Source organism: Maylandia zebra, linkage group LG14 (genome assembly GCF_041146795.1).
Source record: "Maylandia zebra isolate NMK-2024a linkage group LG14, Mzebra_GT3a, whole genome shotgun sequence".
Classification (NCBI taxonomy): domain Eukaryota; kingdom Metazoa; phylum Chordata; class Actinopteri; order Cichliformes; family Cichlidae; genus Maylandia; species Maylandia zebra.
In genome coordinates, this window is record NC_135180.1 from 11,577,529 (window position 1) to 11,597,648 (window position 20,120).

The 20,120-nt window shown below is 43.9% G+C and overlaps 1 protein-coding gene across 2 annotated transcripts in view; it reads left to right on the plus strand.

The window, feature by feature from the left end:
- The window catches only part of ankrd13b (ankyrin repeat domain 13B), a 45,810-nt gene extending 27,022 nt beyond the window's left edge, over nucleotides 1–18,788 (plus strand). For both annotated transcript variants that reach the window (XM_076892198.1, XM_004567010.6), the window contains 10 exons: nucleotides 189–429; nucleotides 2,970–3,036; nucleotides 3,779–3,860; nucleotides 8,209–8,273; nucleotides 9,198–9,334; nucleotides 10,220–10,377; nucleotides 10,636–10,824; nucleotides 12,770–12,933; nucleotides 14,943–15,019; nucleotides 17,027–18,788. In XM_076892198.1, the coding sequence (XP_076748313.1) occupies nucleotides 189–429; nucleotides 2,970–3,036; nucleotides 3,779–3,860; nucleotides 8,209–8,273; nucleotides 9,198–9,334; nucleotides 10,220–10,377; nucleotides 10,636–10,824; nucleotides 12,770–12,933; nucleotides 14,943–15,019; nucleotides 17,027–17,228 (1,382 nt within the window). In that variant the 3' untranslated portion in view covers nucleotides 17,229–18,788. The remainder of the gene's footprint in view (nucleotides 1–188; nucleotides 430–2,969; nucleotides 3,037–3,778; nucleotides 3,861–8,208; nucleotides 8,274–9,197; nucleotides 9,335–10,219; nucleotides 10,378–10,635; nucleotides 10,825–12,769; nucleotides 12,934–14,942; nucleotides 15,020–17,026) is intronic.
- Nucleotides 18,789–20,120: the final 1,332 nt, after the last annotated feature.

Sequence of the window (20,120 nt, forward strand, 5' to 3'; positions counted from 1 at the left end):
TCCCTTTATAAGTTATAAGTATCAGTATTGATATTGGTATCAGCAATACTGGCCCTGTATTGACTTGGTATCAGGCAGGTATCTGTCTGTCTGTCTGTCTGTCTAAGCATCACAGATTTGTGGACTTTCTCACCTCACTGAAAAGCTCTCAACTTTTCTCTTCCCTTCTCTCCCTGTCTTTCTCTCAGACTCCAGCGCAGAGGTGATGGAGGTCGACCACGACAGGCAGCTGGTGTTCCGTGAGACCTTGTGCGTGTCATCCCTCACAGCGCTCTCGCCGGGCAGGGGGAAGGGTGGTGCCTGCAGCAGCACCACAGCTGGGTTGGGCCTTCTGGGAGTAATGCAGCCCACTGACGAGCAGGTAGCGGCCCGGCTGTCTGCCCCAGTGGTGACCACGCAGCTGGACACCCGCAACATCGCGTTCGAGAGGTCAGAAAAAATACTGCTATGTACTGAACAAAAATATACAGGATGTGAAAAATCAAAGCTAATAAATAGCTTTAGCTCAGCCACAGGACTTGCTCCATTAATCTGCTGTTCTTTTTTTTTTTTTGCTTTGTTTTGTTTTTTCCCCAGTGGAGAAAAATCACTCTTTTGTTGTTAGAGTTGAATTTCTGTCAGCGTTTCTCTGTTGCTGCCTCCTACACTGCAACCCACAGCTGAGTGGAACGAGTTCAGGCACGTTCTCTGGTGGCTGTCAAAATGCATTTCACAAAGTGTAGGAAAATACAAACCAAAGCTGCAGCAGTGGGAGGAAATGGACACAAGAAAAAGTCGCATAGAACAAACTGTTAAATTTCATTGAAGAGCACATATTTTTGGAATATTGTATCCAAAAATCTGGGAATGTGTTCCTATCAAAAAAGTGCATTAAAATAGTTATTCTAAAATCCCGCTGTAGTTTAAAGTAAGACTGTAGAGCTTTTGAAAGAAGTAAAAACAATGTTCAAATAGCAGCAGCTGTCTTGTAATCCAGTTGCAGTCACACTGGGTCAATAGTAATCATTGTATTTTAATTTAACTACTCGCTTCTTCATCCTTTCTGTCTCTGTGTAACCTCAAAAGGCAAAAAGTGCCCAAATAAATTTGCAGGACTACGCTTGATGTGAAGGAACAAATTAGCTTCTGGCTGCCTGAATCGAGCTGGTACAAGTAAAATGCAGTGGTGGGAAAAGACAAAAAGACTTGGACAAGAGACAGGCCGGACATAAGGTGGAGAGAAGAGTGGACCGAGCAGGCGGGAGGCAGGGGGGGTCATGGAGGACAAAATTCATCCTATTCTGGTTGGTTGGAGAGATAAGACTGATGAGGAAAGGACGGGGGTAACGGAAGAGGGAGTTTTGTTTGGACAGAGAAGGATGGAGAAGAGAAAATGTAAAGAGATGAAACAAAAAAGGAATGAGAGCGAGGGACAGAACTAACGCTGGGACGTGGAGGTATGAGGGGAAGGCACACAATAAGAAAAATGGAGGGAAAGATGAACGGGTAGCAAGGCTGTGGGCGGGAAAGCACAATACAGAAGCCAGAAGAAAGAGATATTTGATCTTTTTTTGTGGCAGGAGGGGAAAAAGAGGAAGACGGTGATAGATAGGCGAGTGATGGAAAGGCAGCGGCGGCAGGAAGTGAATGTTAACAGATTAAAAGTGAGAAAGAAGGCAGAGAGACGAATGACTCCAAGAATTGAGCGAGGAGAGGTTGGGGTGGGGTAATTATCTCACTGTCAGACTTGCACCTCGGTGTCACCTCTGTGCATTTTGCTCCGTCAGCATTCCTGTCCAGTAATGTATTTGGGATGCTTTACAGCAAACCGCTTCGTCAAGCATCCTAGACAGGGACACCTCAAAGCTCTGGAGTTATTACGTCTCTACGCAACTTTGCACACAAAAAATACAGCGCTGCAGTTTTACTGTTTTAAAAGTTGGATTCAAAGTTTTGGGAACCCATGACAAGGACCTTGACAGCTGGCTAGCAGAGGAAACGGTATGCTTAGGCTACAGACTTTCCCTGATTGAGACAAATTCATGTGCCACTTGCCAAGGGACATAAAAGGACTGTAGTGTATATTAGCTTGAAAGACATATTTTTCCGTTACTTCGGTGTATATATAAGATAAACTACCTTGAGAAGTGGATGGAAGATTATCGTATGCCTTGGCAGTCGTTTGCATTCGTGTTTAGCGCCGGTCCTCTTGGGGTCTGTTTGGCCAACAATCATTTACAAAAATGCAACAGGCTGCAAGTTAGTCTGTGATGTATCACTTAAACAGAACAATGCTAGTTTGTTTTTTTAGTAGTTCTGGCCTTGTTTATACTATTTAGCATGCTAACATTTTGCAAAGTACAGTTCAGGCTTGTGAGATTGCCAGTATTTTCCATTAAACTAAATCTTTTGATAATTATAACAGCTTATCCACAGAGGAGCAAATTTCCAAACAGCCCGTACAGTTGTTGTTGACGAAAATCTAAACAAAGTAGGATGGGAGACAGGCGTGACAGCTTTTTGAGTAACAACCCTTAGGAGAATTCTCCCAAATGTCACTGATAAAATAAAAAAATAAATAAATCTGATATTGTTTCACTAATAAACTTAAGAGCTGAAATGATTGGATTAACCAGCCTTGAAAAGTGAGTTTTTGAGCTTTGAGGAATTTAGTGGCACGAATAAATCACGAAGATGCAATATTGCTCGCTGACTTCTGGCAGGTTTGCTAATTGCACACTGAACTGCTCGTCTTCACTGGTGACAAACAAGGCCAGCGTCTTCAGGATTCCTCTTGTGAGAAAACTTGGTTTTTTTGAGCTTCCTCTCCTCTCACAGTACCCAGGAGAGCTTCCTCTCCTGGGTACTGTGAGAGGAGAGGAAGCTCTCCTGGGTACTGTGTCCTTGAGCTTAGATGGAACCGAACTTGCTTTATTATGGCTTTGAGACGTGAGAGAGATGACCTGGGATGTGCTGAAACTGTGTTGCAGGAACAAGACGGGCATCCTGGGATGGAGGAGCGAGAAGACCGAGACGGTGAATGGATATGAAGCAAAGGTAAGCGGCTCGCTTATCTCTCGCACTGTCCAGAGAAAGCCCAGCCACCGTTTGATATTTGATATTCAGTTTGATATTCCATGAAAGTTCACTTAACTTGAAGGATTTCATTTCCTGAATGAATAAAATCCAGAGTTGTTTCATGCTTTAAAAAAAACCCATCGATCAAGATTCAGCAGCACCTAAAAGACCAGATGGCCTCTCAAATCAAGTAAAAAAAAAAAAATACATTACCATGTTACCTTGACCCCATTTGTTTTCTTTGTCCCCCTCGAGGGATCAATGGGTGGCAAGTGTCAGACTACCGGGCCATCTGTCACCGGTGGGTTTAAAAGCCCTTCAGATGGGCTCTACAGTAAAATACTGCTGTCTATTTTCTGCTTCATTGATTTAGAGTCGCAAACATAAACAGACAACGCATACAGAACTGCTCTACCCCTGGAAGCTTTTAGTTCTTTATTTCAGTCGTGTGTAGTCAGTGTAAACTCAGTATCAGCAGCCTGCTCAATATTTAATCAGCGCCTGATTTTTATGGTCACTGTTGAGGAATTCCTGCATTTTGCTGTGGACTAGTCAGACTGCAGACTAGCAACTAGGGTGCACCAAAATCGCGGCTTTAAGGGTTTTGGTTTTGCTTTATAGCTTGTATGGTGACAAGTTGTTTTTGGAATTATTGCTACAGCTATGAGGTGGTAAAGTGTGCGTGAACAGAAAAAAGGAGTTATGTGTCTTCCTCTTTCAGGTGTATGCAGCATCCAATGTTGAGCTGATTACCAGGACCAGAACCGACCATCTGTCAGACCAGAACAAGAACAAGATAAAAGGTAAGTCACTTCATCAGGATGTCGTCACGCCTTTTTTGTTCCCCTACAGCTGAATCTCTCCATTACGTCCTCCGCGCCGTTGTAACCCGCAGTCCAAGTGCCGAAACACGTCCGATAGAAGAGTCACCGATGACTAATCCCTCTCACCTGAGCTCGATGAGATCACCCCGAGGCTGCAGCTAACAGCCCGTAAAGTTCTCTCGGTGGCTCCGTCTCATTTTCTGGTTCACATCATAAATCAAACAGGATTAGCAGGTTTCCCTCTCTCCCTGGACCGTCGCTGTCAGCCAGGATCAACCATCACACGCTCTTCTGAGAGAGCTCCTCTCTCCCAGGTCACAATCCCCATCTGCGCTCTGCTAATATGCACGAGGAAAGTGTTCTCAGAGACGCTACACTGACTCCTGAATGAGTGACTCGGTCCATTTGCCCATTTCCTCGAGCTACTTTTCATCATTTTGTTAACGCTGTTAAGAATTTAAAAAACAAACCTTTAAGTGCTCCTATATATCCTAGGAGAGGCACACACTGTATCATCAGCAGCTGTAGACAGATTAGATGACCAAAGGCTGAAATGTAGATCAGTGCTTTAAAAACCACAATATAGTGATGGACCTTTGCTCTGCTTTTAGTACTTATTCAGTTTCTGGTTTGATAAAGACAAACCGCACCACCACGTCCAAACCACACACTATCAAGCTGCTCACTTTTTTTTTTGGGTGCTCAGATCTAAATGAAAAGCAGCTTTTGAGTTTCTCCACTGTGGATCTTTTAAACCCCTCGATGTCTAATTTTAGGAATGATCCTGGAGTTTATGATTGCAGATTTCACTTTTGGTACAGTGGGGCAAAAAAGTATTTAGTCAGCCACCGATTGTGCAAGTTCCCCCACCTAAAATGATGACAGAGGTCAGTAGTTTGCACCAGAGGTACACTTCAACTGTGAGAGACAGAATGTGAAAAAAAAATCCATGAATCCACATGGTAGGATTTGTAAAGAATTTATTCGTAAATCAGGGTGGAAAATAAGTATTTGGTCAATAACAAAAATACAACTCAATACTTTGTAACATAACCTTTGTTGGCAATAACAGAGGTCAAACGTTTACTATAGGTCTTTACCAGGTTTGCACACACAGTAGCTGGTATTTTGGCCCATTCCTCCATGCAGATCTTCTCGAGAGCAGTGATGTTTTGGGGCTGTCGCCGAGCAACACGGACTTTCAACTCCCGCCACAGATTTTCTATGGGGTTGAGGTCTGGAGACTGGCTAGGCCACTCCAGGACTTTCAAATGCTTCTTACGGAGCCACTCCTTTGTTGCCCGGGCGGTGTGTTTTGGATCATTGTCATGTTGGAAGACCCAGCCTCGTTTCATCTTCAAAGTTCTCACTGATGGAAGGAGGTTTTGGCTCAAAATCTCACGATACATGGCCCCATTCATTCTGTCCTTAACACGGATCAGTCGTCCTGTCCCCTTGGCAGAAAAACAGCCCCATAGCATGATGTTTCCACCCCCATGCTTCACAGTAGGTATGGTGTTCTTGGGATGCAACTCAGTATTCTTCGTCCTCCAAACACGACGAGTTGAGTTTATACCAAAAAGTTCTACTTTGGTTTCATCTGACCACATGACATTCTCCCAATCCTCTGCTGTATCATCCATGTGCTCTCTGGCAAACTTCAGACGGGCCTGGACATGCACTGGCTTCAGCAGCGGAACACGTCTGGCACTGCGGGATTTGATTCCCTGCCGTTGTAGTGTGTTACTGATGGTGACCTTTGTTACTTTGGTCCCAGCTCTCTGCAGGTCATTCACCAGGTCCCCCCTTGTGGTTCTGGGATCTTTGCTCACCGTTCTCATGATCACTTTGACCCCACGGGATGAGATCTTGCGTGGAGCCCCAGATCGAGGGAGATTATCAGTGGTCTTGTATGTCTTCCATTTTCTGATGATTGCTCCCACAGTTGATTTTTTCACACCAAGCTCCTTGCCTATTGTAGATTCACTCTTCCCAGTCTGGTGCAGGTCTACAATACTTTTCCTGGTGTCCTTCAAAAGCTCTTTGGTCTTGGCCATGGCGGAGTTTGGAGTCTGACTGTTTGAGGCTGTGGACAGGTGTCTTTTATACAGATGATGAGTTCAAACAGGTGCCATTCATACAGGTAACGAGTGGGGGACAGAAAAGCGTCTTACAGAAGACGTTACAGGTCTGTGAGAGCCAGAGATTTTCCATGTTTGAGGTGACCAAATACTTATTTTCCACCCTGATTTACGGATAAATTCTTTACAAATCCTACCATGTGGATTCATGGATTTTTTTCACATTCTGTCTCTCACAGTTGAAGTGTACCTCTGGTGCAAATTACTGACCTCTGTCATCATTTTAGGTGGGGGAACTTGCACAATCGGTGGCTGACTAAATACTTTTTTGCCCCACTGTATTTTGCAATATACAGCTTTTGAAAGTAGACGGGACTTGAACCATTAGAATCAGAATTAATTTAGATGTTTCCACCTTATTTAGTTGTTTATTCTCATTGTTTAAGAAAGAAGTTTGATGTGAAGCCAAATCTTTATCCTCATTTGTCTGTATGCGAAGTCCATTTACATACAAGGACACACCATATCTTAAAGGCCTCCAAGTACCACATCGCCCCAGTAGAGCACTTAACTCTCAGACTGCTGGCTTGTGTTGTTTCTGGGGTAGAATGGGAAGCAGAGCCCTCAGAGGTGTTGTCCTGTTAAAAGTGAGTTTTTCCTCCTCACTGTCATCAAGCACTTGCTTATAGGGAGTCATCTGATTGTTGGGGTTTCCTCTGTATTATTCTGGGCTCTTTGCCTTACATACGAAGCCCCTTGAGGTAACTGATGTTGTGATTTAGTACTATGTAAATCAAATGTAAAATAATAGAACAATTTTTTAAACCCATGTAATCATAAAAAGTTGCCTGTGTATGGATAACTGAAAAGGTTATTTGGTGCGTCACTCATCATTTTTGAAGCACTGTTTCCTCAATAGTTAGTCAGGAGAGGGACAAGTTTCCACCTGTGTGATGTCTAGGAGCACATCGTGATGTCATGGAAACGATGCAGCTCAAGATAGGGGAGGGTTTTCTTAGTCACCACCACCGAAAGTGAAGTGACCTCATTTGCAAGTCCAGGTGATGTGGAAATAAGTGCCACTCCTACCCAAAGTGCAGCGTGAACAAGCTCACTGACAGTGTGTGGGCTGCAAACACACTCTCAGAGGAAAACAAATTATTTTGACCCAGTCTATGGTTTGGGATGATAATCAACAACTTTTCTAAATCCATTGTAAGATGCCAGTGTTGAGACTCTGCAGGAAACAGCTAAATTAGGTGCCAGTATATAGAAGTGGGTGTCATTTGGACACCAGGTCATTTCACCCAGTTAGGAACCTTCCTAAGCCAAAAAAAGATGATTCCACTTCACCCCACATGCTGACAGGGCCGGTCTGAGATGACAATAGAGTGGGGAAAAGGGAACACAGGCATCTACAATAAATGTGCTTTAAAGTTTGACAAGCATGTTGAATGTCTTAGACTGGATTTTGGGTGATGAGCGAATGCCTCATGTGGTCCCGTAGCAGGAATTGGCCGTTAAGACCTCAAATATTCTCAAGATTCTTGTATTATCTTTTGATTTGTGTGACAAATGTGATTTTTTTTTTTTCTCCCATTACTGCTGTGCCTGTTTCCCAGAATAATGACGGTGACATATCTCCAAAAGTGATGCCCTCGCTCTCTTTTTTATTGGAGCACTAAAATCGTCGTCTTGAAGAAGTGCTATTCAACTGGCATCTTACATGGATGAGATAAAGAATTGAACTTTTTTCTGAGGGGGGGAAATATGTCTATGATTTAATGAACTATAGCAAAGCAGGGTGAGAGAGCCTCAGAGCAGGAAAAGGTCAAGTCAAGAGGTGGAAGTAGGAAAAGTAAGAACAATCTTGAGATTGAGGGCTTCTCGTTGTCCAGCTGTAGTCCGTAATTACTCACGTATCAGGTTCTGCTGTGAGATCTGCTGATATTTAGGCTAGACCACCTAAGCTGGCTTGCCTTGGTTCATGCTGGCTCCTCGTAGATAAGAGTGCATTACAAAAAGCTTCATGTAATGCAATAAGGCATCCTGAGCAGAGCATTATAGAGCAAAATGACACTGTGGACAGTTGCAGCGGCGATAAATGAGCCCACACAGAGGGCTGTGCAGTAATCTGAAGTAAATGTGTAAAACAAACAGGACAGCATGTAGTTTGTATGGATGTGCTGTGATTATATAAGTGCATTTCTTTTTTTACTTGTTGCTGCCGCTGTGTGTCTGAGCAGGTGGGAAGACTCCACTGCAGAACTTCCTCGGGATTGCAGAACAGCACATGGGGCCTAATAACGGGGTGAGCACACACTCGATTTGAACATCGTCACGTGAAACATGAACGGCAATCGGCGCTGTGACTGTCATCGCTGTTTTCAGGGACATTTCCTACCTTCTCGTGTTAGCGTTACCCCGCCCCCAACTCGATCGCCTCCTCTTTGGATGGTCAGGCAGTTTATGAATCCCGACTGTCGAGTCGACCGTGTCAACAGCAGAGGCTTCAAACCGCTCTCAGATATTGATTATGTTTTTTTAATTTGTTTCTGCTGCCGAGCACCAATGACTCATACCTCCCTGCTTCTCCTATTTCTGTATTCTGGCTCTTCACTCGCTTCCCCTCCCTGTCGCCTCTGCACACCATCATCCACACACACACCAAAAAAATTGAATTTCCCATTAAGTTCTTTTGGGCAACAGATAAAATTGGTGCACAGACAATGAATGTATCCTGAGCTTGTAGCTTAGCACTGCAAAGACCCGCAAAGCAAAATCGGCTATTTTGCCAAACCGTAAACTTCTTCTGTTTCACAACTCTTTGTTTGCCCGTAGCAGGAATGGCTGTTCCTACTTTTGACAGGTTTAGTCATGCGTCACACCGAGATAGTTATTAATGCAGCGAGCCAGCCGCTGTAATGATGAATAGTGAAATAAGAAACCGCTTTATCAATTTTTTCACAACTTCTGGCTTGAGCACGACTCCTTCAAAGAGTTGTTAAAAAATGCCAGTAGGTAAAAGGAAAGCCTTGAAATCTCTACAGAGTAGAGAATAGCAGAGAAAGTGAGTCTGAAAAGCCTCTGGTATTGATTAATAGTCCTTTGCATCCCTGTGAACAGAGTCGTTTTTCTACAGCTGTAAAAGCTTCACTATCTTTAATACGGAGACATGTTATAGCTGGATCTTTTTTTTTGTAAATTCATGTTATTCACTCCTCACTTTGCCCAGGCTCTGGTGACCCAGATGTCGTCCCCCGTGGTGACAAACCCTGCTGCGCTGACCGCCGAGGAATACTTCAACCCCAGCTCGACGACCACTCAGAGGGATATCGGCCACCCGTGCCAGCTCACAACCAAGACGCAGAGGTGACACGTGCCCACGGAAAAAGAAACAAAAAAACAAACCAAACATTCAGCCATGCGTAGAGCACAGTCGCCCTGAGTCGCAGAGTCGTTGTCAGAGCTGACAAAATGATGGACAGAGAAGAGCCCAGAGGAAAATCGGCCGTCCGCAGCAGCTGACCGCCGAGCTTCTGAGGTGAAAGGCAGCCAGATGACAGCGGCAGACAAACAGTCAGGTTTTTACAAAGCTGGTGGAGAGTCGAGCAATTAGTGGGTTTCTGCAGTCGATCACTCAGCTCTGGCTCGATGACTCATGGCACATCATCTTCGCTCCAGCGTATTAACAAATGGAACAAAACAAAAAAGAAATGAAAGAACGCTTTCTGTGTCACTCAGGGAGCAAAAAGCAAAAGAAGTGAAAATATGAACTCAGTGAGGAAAGTAAAAGCAAATAAAAGAATGATCTGAGTGTTCAGGTGTTTTTTGTAACATAGCTGATGTTATTCCGCTGCCCATAAATCGGGGTTGTTGCTCTGTGTTTTGGGTCTTTCGGACATTTCCAGTACCATCGTTCTTCAAGCGGGTAATGAAAAGTTGCTGGACATCAGGAGGACGACGGGTCTGAGGTTGTAGAGCTGCCTCTCAATCTTGTGTTCATTCATTGGACAAATTAGAATATGAGAATCGATCGGCCTCGGTTTGAGAACGACTCAGCAGCTTGTGGACAGCCACTGTTAGCTGATGTGATCAATGTCTTTGTGCAGCTTCCTCCGGGCAAACATTTAACTGTCTGAGCAAGAGCATAAATTGCTTCAATTATGCTTTAGTCAGAAATGTATTTGCTGATATTTATTAATTAACTCTTTCTTCCTGCCTTCTTTCTTTTCCCATACGTGTGCTCGTTCCCAGGTTTAAAGCTAAGTTGTGGCTGTGTGAGTCCCACCCTCTTTCCCTGGCAGAACAAGTGGTGCCTATCATCGATCTCATGGCGATCTCGAACGCCCTGTTCGCTAAGCTGCGTGACTTCATCACTCTGCGTTTGCCGCCTGGCTTCCCTGTCAAGATTGGTGAGCACTGTGAGATTGAGACGCATGATGGGAGGGGGCTAAGATGTGTGCTGTTTAAATAAAGGGGGAGGGCGCAGTTATGGAAAGGTTGGAAAATGGACACACAGATTAATGGAAAGTTAAGACATGCAGAGAAAGGGTGTAAAGAAATGACCAAATTACTTATAAGATGTATCAATCATAAAAACAGAATAACTGATATAAAGGACATGTGTGTTATTGGAGGATGGGGGTGAAATTTCTCTCCTCTCCTTACAGAGATCCCTCTCTACCACATCCTGAATGCCAGGATCACCTTTAGTAACCTGAATGGCTGTGAGGAGGGAGCCGGTGTCCGTGCTGACAACGAAGTGGTGGTGGAGGGCGAAAGACAGAGGGACACCCCGAGGACAGACACCCCTTCTCCGGGCAGCGACTCGTCCAGCGTCTCCAGCTCTAGTTCCACCAGTAAGCGCCTCAGCTGTAGAATGTCTGTAGAAGCTTTTTCTTTTACCGCTCCACAAAAAAATGTTATATTCTTTTTAAACATCAGTGTAATTTATTATATGTATATTTTGTGTTAATAATGTAAGTCTGCAAAATATTGTCACCAAATCGTTGAACTAAATTGAGCCGAGTACACCACATGCCCCCTTTTAGACACACCCCTGCGTGGGACATGTAATCCTGCAGCAAGTTATCAGATTTGAAGATCATAACAAACTGTAGTCATTGGTTTATCTGCATAGAGACATATTTTACGTTAATGTCTGTAGTTTTATTGGACAGCATATAAACTGGATGTAACTACCATGACGTAATTCTCTGGAGTCTCCTTTAGATGTCTTCCAGATGAGCGTTTAGTTTTTAGTTAGTGACTGAGCCCATAAACTCATCAGGAAAGTGTTTGCAGTGGTCAGGGCACGAAGCTGTTTTCGCCCAGACTTCTATAGTAGTGGACGTTTTTGGGTTTTTTTGCAACCACAGCTGTTGCCATCTGGTGGCCTTTAGATAGAGTGCAGGTTTTCAGGCGTGTATGCATTGGCTTCATTGTTCCAACCCAGAAGCTGCATCTATCAGTTATACTGCTGCTGCGTAAGGCAAACAGCAGTGGTGACTAATACAGCCACACTCCTGACTTTGAACCTAAAAAAACATCCAGTCCAATGCATCTGACATAGAAACCGCCTGCCTTTACTTTGCTATTTCTGGCAATGGGATACAACACCTCTGACTAACCAGTGTTTGCTGGGTGTTAATTACAAATACTCTAATTATACACTTTGGAAATTTCAGCTAATACACATTACTGTGCAAATGTCTTGAGGCAATCCTCATGTCTTGATATGTTTCTAGGAAAATGGGAAGTAGGTGCAGCGATTTGCATGGACACGTGCACAAAAATAACAGAGTTTTTACAATTCCAACGAGCTTCAAAGTCAATATTTGCTGTGATCACCTTTATTCTTCAACACAGCCTGAACTCTCTTAGGAAGGTTTCTTCACATAGTCTTCAGGAATACTTCTCCAGGCTTCTTGTCGGACATTTAAAGCTCTTTTCTGTGAAGATGATCCCACACTCTCTCAGTAATGTTGAGGTCTGGGCTTTGGGACGCCAGTGCACGATCAACATTGTGTGTTTTTCTATCCAGGTATTTACTGCATTGGAAATGTGTTTGGGACCTTCATGCTGAAAAAAATGAAGCTATGCCAATCAAATGCTTTTTGAAAGAATCCCAACACCACTTAAATGAATCTCCAGATGATGACATCATGTTTTACAGATGGCTGTACCTCTTTCTCGATCTTCTTCAGACATACTGATGATGATTTGAAGCAAACATTTCAAATCTGGGTTCATCACTCCATAAGACCCGTTGCCACTGATGCTAAGTGTAATTTACCTCAGCCTTTTCTTCCCACTTACAACCACTGAGACCAGTCTCCTAGTAACAAAGTGTCTAATGTTACAATATAAAATTAGTTCTTATTGACTGTTATGTGAGACACAACACGGATTCATACTTTGAGTTTTTGAGTTTGAATGATTCATTGGTGAGTATTTAGTGGCTAATGTCTCTGAAAATAGTCAGGTGCAAAAGTACACTTTATTACAGGCTTTGGGTCAATAGACTGAGGTTTTGCCTCAATAGGTGACACATGTAAATCTGCAAATATGAAGTGTTTCCTGCCAGATTTGTCTGCTTTCTCCCAAACTTCTGCTGAGTGACAGGCTGACACTTGTAAATTTGTGCAATATCTGTTAATTCAAGGGTTTAAGTCTCCTCGTGCTTTCTTTTACTCAGAAAAAAAACCTCTTGTATTTTTCCGCTCCTCTCCTTTAGCCTCCTTTACTGCCAGATAACACTCCTTCCCATCTCTTGCCCTTTGCCTTCCCCCCCGTGTGCTGCAGTGTCCTGTCGAGCCAGTGAGATTCCCCCGTGTGTGTTTGAGGCCCCACCTGGATACACCATGCTAGGAGGCAAACAGAGAGACAGCATGAGGGAGGAGGAGGAGGATCTGCTGCAGTTTGCCATACAGCAGAGCCTTCTGGAGGCTGGCTCCGAATACGATCAGGTGGCTTCAATGTGAAACTCCTGCGAGATCATCTTTTCTCTTCTGCGGGGAGCTTAAATCAGTGCTTAACTGGCTATTAGCTAAATCAAACTGCTTCATATGTTTTGCTCAGGCTACACATGCACAGTTAGCAATGATCCAGATAGCATAGTCGTTTAAAAAGACTACAGCAGGGTTCCTATTTCTACTGAAGACTCTCAGTCTAGCTGGCTTTTATGACAGTTGGCGGTCATCATCAGGTTGGAAGCTAAGGTTAATGTTACACTTCATCATTTTTGATGGTGCTGTAAAGGTTGGGTGTATTCCCCGCATCCTATAAAGAGCAGCTGATTGTAGCCTACACATAGTGAATGAACCTGTGTCAGCATACTGGGAATGCTACACTGTGGATGAGCTGAACGTAGTTCTGTTTTAATCAAGCCCACAGACTAGCTAATGGATGACTTGGATGATGTTTAGGCAGTGCAGTTGCACGTTATGAAGTTCATAATTTATTAATTTATACAAAACAGTTCAATTTTTGATTCATATGGGACGCTCAAATTCATGTACCATAAATTCTTATTCTTTTCTGTCATTGGGTTGCCCAAATTGTACTAAAGGCTCAAAAAGTGTACCCTACACCTTTGCACCAGGAGTAGCTGGAACCATTGTTGTCCAGTACTGTGTGTTCAGAGATGCTCTTCTGTGGCCTTTGGTGCCGTTCAATCAGCTAGCTCAAAGCAGTCAGGCCATAAACGAGGCATTTTTACCCAAATCTCAGACCATTCTCTTTAAACAGCAGAGATGTTTTTGTGGGAAAATCCCAGCAGATGAGCAGTTTCTGACACGCTTAGACCAGCATGTCTCGCACCATCAACAATGACACATTTAAAGTTCCTTAAATCATCGTTCTTCCTCATTCTAATGCTCAATTTAAACTTCAGAGGATCATCTCGGCCGGGTCTGCCCAAATTCAGTCGCGGCCATGTAATCGGCTGATGAGACATTTGCATTAAGAAGCACTTGTGTGCATGTATATCTTTAGCAGCCTCTGAGGTGCATCTCTGCTGCAGAGATGCACCTCGCCAAACTGATGTTTTGCAATGTGTCTCGTTATGTGTTCCAAACATGTTAAATCTGATATGTCACACACAAATTCTGTGTCTGTTTAAACAGTAGACAGTGGAGATGCGGCTTTCCCATACTAATATGGTGCTGACGCGTTACTGTAATTAATGGCAGCGGAGTATGACATATCTGTGTGTATATTTCTATAGTAAGTAGAATAAATTGGCTCTGATGTGTGGCGCACGCTGCCTGAGGATCGGCGCTGTTTAAAATCCCAGAGATCCTCGGTCCTGATAGCCCTTGGCCTTCTTCCAGACGTTACAGAAAGTGAGGTATAAATAGGCTCTGTGAGACAGGTCAGAGAACATCCTCTGAGTTTTCTTAGCTGAAATACACAAGGGGAAGGAGCAGAGGAGGCAAGGGCACGGTTGCAGCTTAGGCTTTGTGCTGCAGTTTGTGCTCTCGTCTCCAGCAGCCGTACCGAGCGCTTCCACCGCTGCGCCGCCGAGAAAGGTGACACTTTTAATTACTGCTCTAATACCAAAGCAGGACAGGTGTTAAAGGATCGTCCCGCCGACACGCTGTGTTTTACAGATTTAACTGCTGTACAAATCTAGCTTACACTGTATCCTGTCATCTTCTAAAAAACAGCTTTTGTTCACAGCTTCCATATATTTCTGTGACAGTGTGAAGCTGAATTTGAAACTTGAACGTCTATATTTAACAAGTGCTTCTCATCTTTATTAATCACTGGTAGCATTAAAACTGTACGTGGACTTGAGTGGGACCGCAGCCAGGATCGATCATTTAGTTTACGACCAAGGCCGCTGGCTCCGTCTCTACCATACGTTAACAGGAAGCTGCCTACAGGGAACGAGGATGCGTTTGTTTTGCATGCACCGCTTCCTGCAGCGCTCCTTCACTGACTTCCTGTGCCGCCTTCTCTTTTGTGTGCCCAGGTGACCATCTGGGAGGCGCTGACCAACAGCAAGCCGGGGACTCACCCTCTGTCCTGCGACCCGAGTCGTGTCGAGAGGTCAGAATGAAAGCCTTTGTTTTATTTTGGGGGATTTTTAATGACTCCCACGTGTTTGAGTTAAAGCTCTTTGTTATTGGGGACTTTGTTAGAAAGTCTGATAAAAGCGTCAGTGAATGAAAGAGAGCGGGACTTTCGTTGTCAGCAGCGAGGGGAAAAAAGCCCCCGCATAAATCTCCTTGAGTGCCAGGATGAAGGCGATTATATCCTGCCATCCCTCCACCGCATTGTCTCTGACTTCCTCTCAGCTCTCTTATGTGTTGTTAATCTTCAGTGTCTCGCACTCCTCTGTGAATTTTTTTTTCCTGTGGTTCTTTCCTCCCATACTTGACTCACATCCTGTATTCCTGTCCCATTCCTTGCTCTATTCTCTTATCCATCCTGCTATTCTCCCCCTCTCCTATCTGCTATCTGAGCTCCTGTGTGTGTGTGTGTGTGTGTGTGTGTGTGTGTGTGTGTGTGTGTGTGTGTGTGTGTGTGTGTTTGCAGAGAGGGGGTGTTGGTGGGAGGATGAGAGAGTTGAGAGAGTTTCCTGCTTTCTCAGTTGACAGTGCTGTAGTTGACTTTAGCCTCTGTTATCTTTAGACAGTGTTTCTCTCTGGGTGCATTCCCTGTTTGCAGATGGCTGGTTGGATTCACAGACTGTCCTATCCTCTTCGTCACTGCCTCCTCCCCAAGTCTTGCCATAGCAGTGTTTACTCGAGCCAAAGTTCTAACCTGAGGGGAAAGTGTTGGACCTATAGACCGACACCAAGAGAAAGTTGCAAAGCTGTAAAAATAAGAACAGAATGCAATCTCATAAACCCAAATATTACTGTAGAACACAGAAAATATGTCAGATATGGAAAAATAAGCTAACATCTCAGCAGAGTGGAGGCAGATTGGCTCAGTGGAAGCAGGACTGATCACTAGAGCAGTGCTGTCGGCATCGAGTTTGACAGCGTGGGAAAGAGGAAGTGATGTAAATAACAGACCAGCAGTCAGACACCCAGGAAAGCAGGCGGATCGTCCTTGATGAACTTAAGCATAAGTTTGATTTCTAAATGCAGTGCTGCCCGAGGGCCCAAAATCATGGGCCAGTACTGCTTTTCTGCCTTATCCAGAATTTTGGCAAATTGGTGAACGTCTTTACTCATGAGAAACGCTGCCTGTCTTTTTCTACCCAGTTAAACTAATTAGTTGCAAAATGTCCCTCCAGCTGTTTCTTTTTAGCATCACTTAACGTTTTTGAGATGTGTTGCTGTGGGGCATCAAGTCCCACATGAGCTAATACTTTTCTAAAGCAGTAAAATGTTTAACCGTTTGGCATGTTTTCTGTGTTCCACTATAAATAAAGTTAGTGTCTATGAGATTTTCACGTCAGAGTCCCAAATTGTATTTTATTTGATGCATTTTTTTGGCATTGGGGTTGCAGAGAGAAATGCTTGGCTATTGTGTGTAGTGTCCTCAGAATGACTTAGCTGGGAAAAAAAAGACAGTGACAGCTTAAATGCTTGACTCCAGGGTTTCTGTGTCCATCTTTTATATACAGTCTGTGGTAAAAACAGTTTTGGTTTTTTTAGTATTTCGTGATAGAACCGAGCACAGTTATGGGAACGCATGTCTCGCTGTGTCTCTTCTGAAGCCTTTGTCGCACCTTGTTTTTAAATAAAGCGTTTACTAAGACTCCACAATGTAGTCTGCAGCTAATTTGAGTCGATAATAGCTTTCTCCCACCGTTCATCAAATCTGCAGAATGACAGACGGTAATAAATGGAATCAGGACGAGACAGATCCAGGTTTAAGGTCCGGTGAAGCGTTAGATTAAAAGACAAAGCAAAGTGTCACGATGGAAAGATAAACAGCAATCAGAGGAGATTCTCATAACCTGGCAACCCAGACCTCATTCATTATTCATGCATTGACTCACAGTGAAACCATTACTGACTTATCCTTATTATGAATGATGCCTACTGTGTGCCCACTGAGGAGGTTTTTAAACCCGTGTTTCCTCGCCCCTGTACGCAGCACCCCCCAGCACAAGCCCCGCCCCCCCACCAGCCTTTGCTCCACCCCCTCCAAGAAGAAGCCGACCACCTGCAGCTATGACGAGCAGCTGCGTATCGCCATGGAGATCTCAGCCCGGGAGCAGCAGGAGGCAGAGCTTCGGCAGCAGCAGGAGGAGGAGGAGCTGCAGCGCATCATCCAGCTGTCACTCATGGAGAAATGAGCCCCTCACCCCACACCCTCCCTCTGAACCAGGCGGTCCTGCCAGGGTGGGGGGTCTGGACTGAGGGGAGGTGGGTGGAAAAGGGCAGGTGTCCGCTTAAAATCTTGGAAATTTAAAAAGAAAACCATCTTAGAGGTAACATCTGACCTGGCCGTCCCTCCCCTCGCCTCAGCCAGACCCTTTTCCCATGAAGCCATGAGGTGGTTGCGTCTGCCCGGCTTCACAAAGCCAGAGACGGACGCACGCCTGGTCTCTCTTCTGCCACATTGGCACTTTCTCAACAAGTGCCAGTTTACAACCAACGACACATCCGGTACAGTTTAACAGGAACTCCGTCTCGAATTAATGATTTCTTGGGGGGTGTTTTGCAAGGGTGCGTGTTTGTCTGTGCGTGTGTGTGTGTGCGTTTAAAACAAACCAGCTCAACGCACAGAAGGTCAATAAGGTCAACTAAACAGTTCCCCTAAATGTAGTGTGTCAGGCCAACTCACTGCTCCAGCACCTAATGCACACTCACCCCACGCTCCCGTCACCACTGAGCGCGTGTGGTTTTCAGTTCTGACTGCATCGAAGAGCGCAGCGGCGTGGAGAACGCCTTCCTCATTTGAAGGCCGATAAATAATCAGACTTCCTCAGTTTTTAATGAAAATTTTTAAAATGATGGACTAATGTGTTTCTTCTTCTTCTCTTTTTTTTTTTTTTGATTTGCACAAAATCCAGATGTACTGTACTTGTGGGTGAAGCACATATATGACTGTTAATGGATGTTTGAGTTTGAGCACAAAGTTTAAAACAAAAAAAGAAACCCAGGCCGGGGTCTAGTTTTAAACCCTGACGCCGGGCTTTGCAAGGAGCACAGTAATGATGAGACTCCCAGATGAACACTAGGTGTGTACTAACTATACTGTATGTGAAGTAGAGCATTTATTAATAAAAACAGTAACAGGAATAAAGGTTTGTATGTGGATCGTGGGTTAGAGAAGAGTTTTCTCTGTAAATTTGCTTTTTCTCACCTTACATGAGCTGATGGTTGTTTGTTTTTGTTTTTTTGTGAGTGTGTTTCTGTGCATTATAATATTTCAGCATGGTCTGCACCCAATGAAAGGGGTGGGGGTCTTTTGTGACCTACGGCAAGTTTCACTGAGCAAAAGTTTTTTTAAAAGCTGAAAACTAAAATCCAGTGTAAAATCACCCCTCAAATTTTTTCTTAGAAATTGGCAGGGTGCAAATGTAGATGAGCTCTGAGGGACTTGTTTTGTTTTTGTGTGGAGGATGACGAGAGCAGGGACACCTTATGCTCTGTTTTTTTTTTTTTAATTAAGTGAGAAATGTAAAACTTTCAGCATCAGCACAAACTGAGGATACCACCTTCTCTTTTCCTTCTGTAATTCATGGTTCTAAGCTTTCCCGGTTGGGTTAAGAAGTTAAAAAAATGCTCCTTTTGTTTTTTACTTTTTGAAAAAATGTTGCAAAACGTTAAAAAAAGCACGGTGTTTTCATGACGTATGCTGGGAAGTGAATTGACATGATTTAAATAAAGGAAAATCTTTTTTTTTTGGAGAGCAATGTAGAAATGTGTTATTTGATTTTTTTTTCCTTAAGCCTTTCAAATGCTCTGTAAATCCCTTCACCACCCCCCAAACCACACACACACGCGCTACAGTTCTTCCACTGTTAAGTTCGTTTCCGTGGTCCTCTCCAGTGGAGGACAGTGACAAAAGCAATTTATTTCACACGAGATTGGGGAATGCTGCGGCGTCTGTCAGCACCAGAGAGAGCTCATCCGTTTTTAGCAGCTGCCACCTTCATCATCGTCCCTGTGACATGGATTCCCAGAGCTGAAGAAGTCTGATCCAACTGGGTTGTTTTTTTTTTTTTTTGTTTGGCTTAAGTTATTTTAGGCTTACAAGGGAGGAAAAAAAGGGGAGCAGATTAGAGGCTGTAAAACCTCCAAGAAACAGCACTCAGGACAGAGAAAAAAAGGACGAACCAGCAGTGCGCATTATGAAAAATACCAGGACTGTGGAAGGTACCGAGCTGCAAGCCTATGTGAAACGAATTTGCAAAGAGCTGCTGATATAAGTCGCGTTCAGAGCATCAGTATGCAAAGAGGAAGGATGCCAATCTCAGCCTTTCTCCTCTTCTGCTCCACTGATTTTTATTCCCTCTCCTCATGATAAACACACACACACACACACACACACACACATATTTTATTTGAAAATCCTTCTGCTGTGTCTGCTGAGGTGGATTTAATTGGTGAAAACGTCAGGGGATCTCAGCTTTTCCTCTTGATTCACTTAAACCACCAAAGAGTCTTTTGGTCTTCATATATGGAGCCTGTGAGTTTTGATGTCTTAGTTATCTCCAGCCTCTCTTTTTTTAAAAGCAGATTCAGTCCTTTAATGTCAGTCTGTGCCTCGTGTCTGTGTGTGGGTCTCAGCAGGGGCTCCGGTGGCCTACATCTCAGTATTTAATTACCCACATGAAACAGTAGGTAAAATGTCAGCCTGAAATAAGCTGCGCTGAACACTGATGGAGATCATTTCCCACTGGAGTTGGCACCGACGTGCTTAAAAGATCGGTTAGTTGTAGTTAAAAACGAGAGGTAAAATGTATTTCTATTAAGGATGTGCTTTTCAGTCATTCGAAAAGAGAAGCTTGGTAGTGGCAATACCCGATGTCATGAAATCCAGTTTTAGTGTGTGGATCAGCCTGTCCAGTAGGTGGCGGTATATTTAAAAGCTGGCCTCATTTCTTTGCCTTACATGGGAGTGGCTAAAAACAGAAAAACTAAGGAGTCACTACCGTTAAAACAAACTCACCACCTTTATTTACTGCTAAAGCAATTAAGTAATAATAATAATAATAATAAAAAACAAAAACAACATA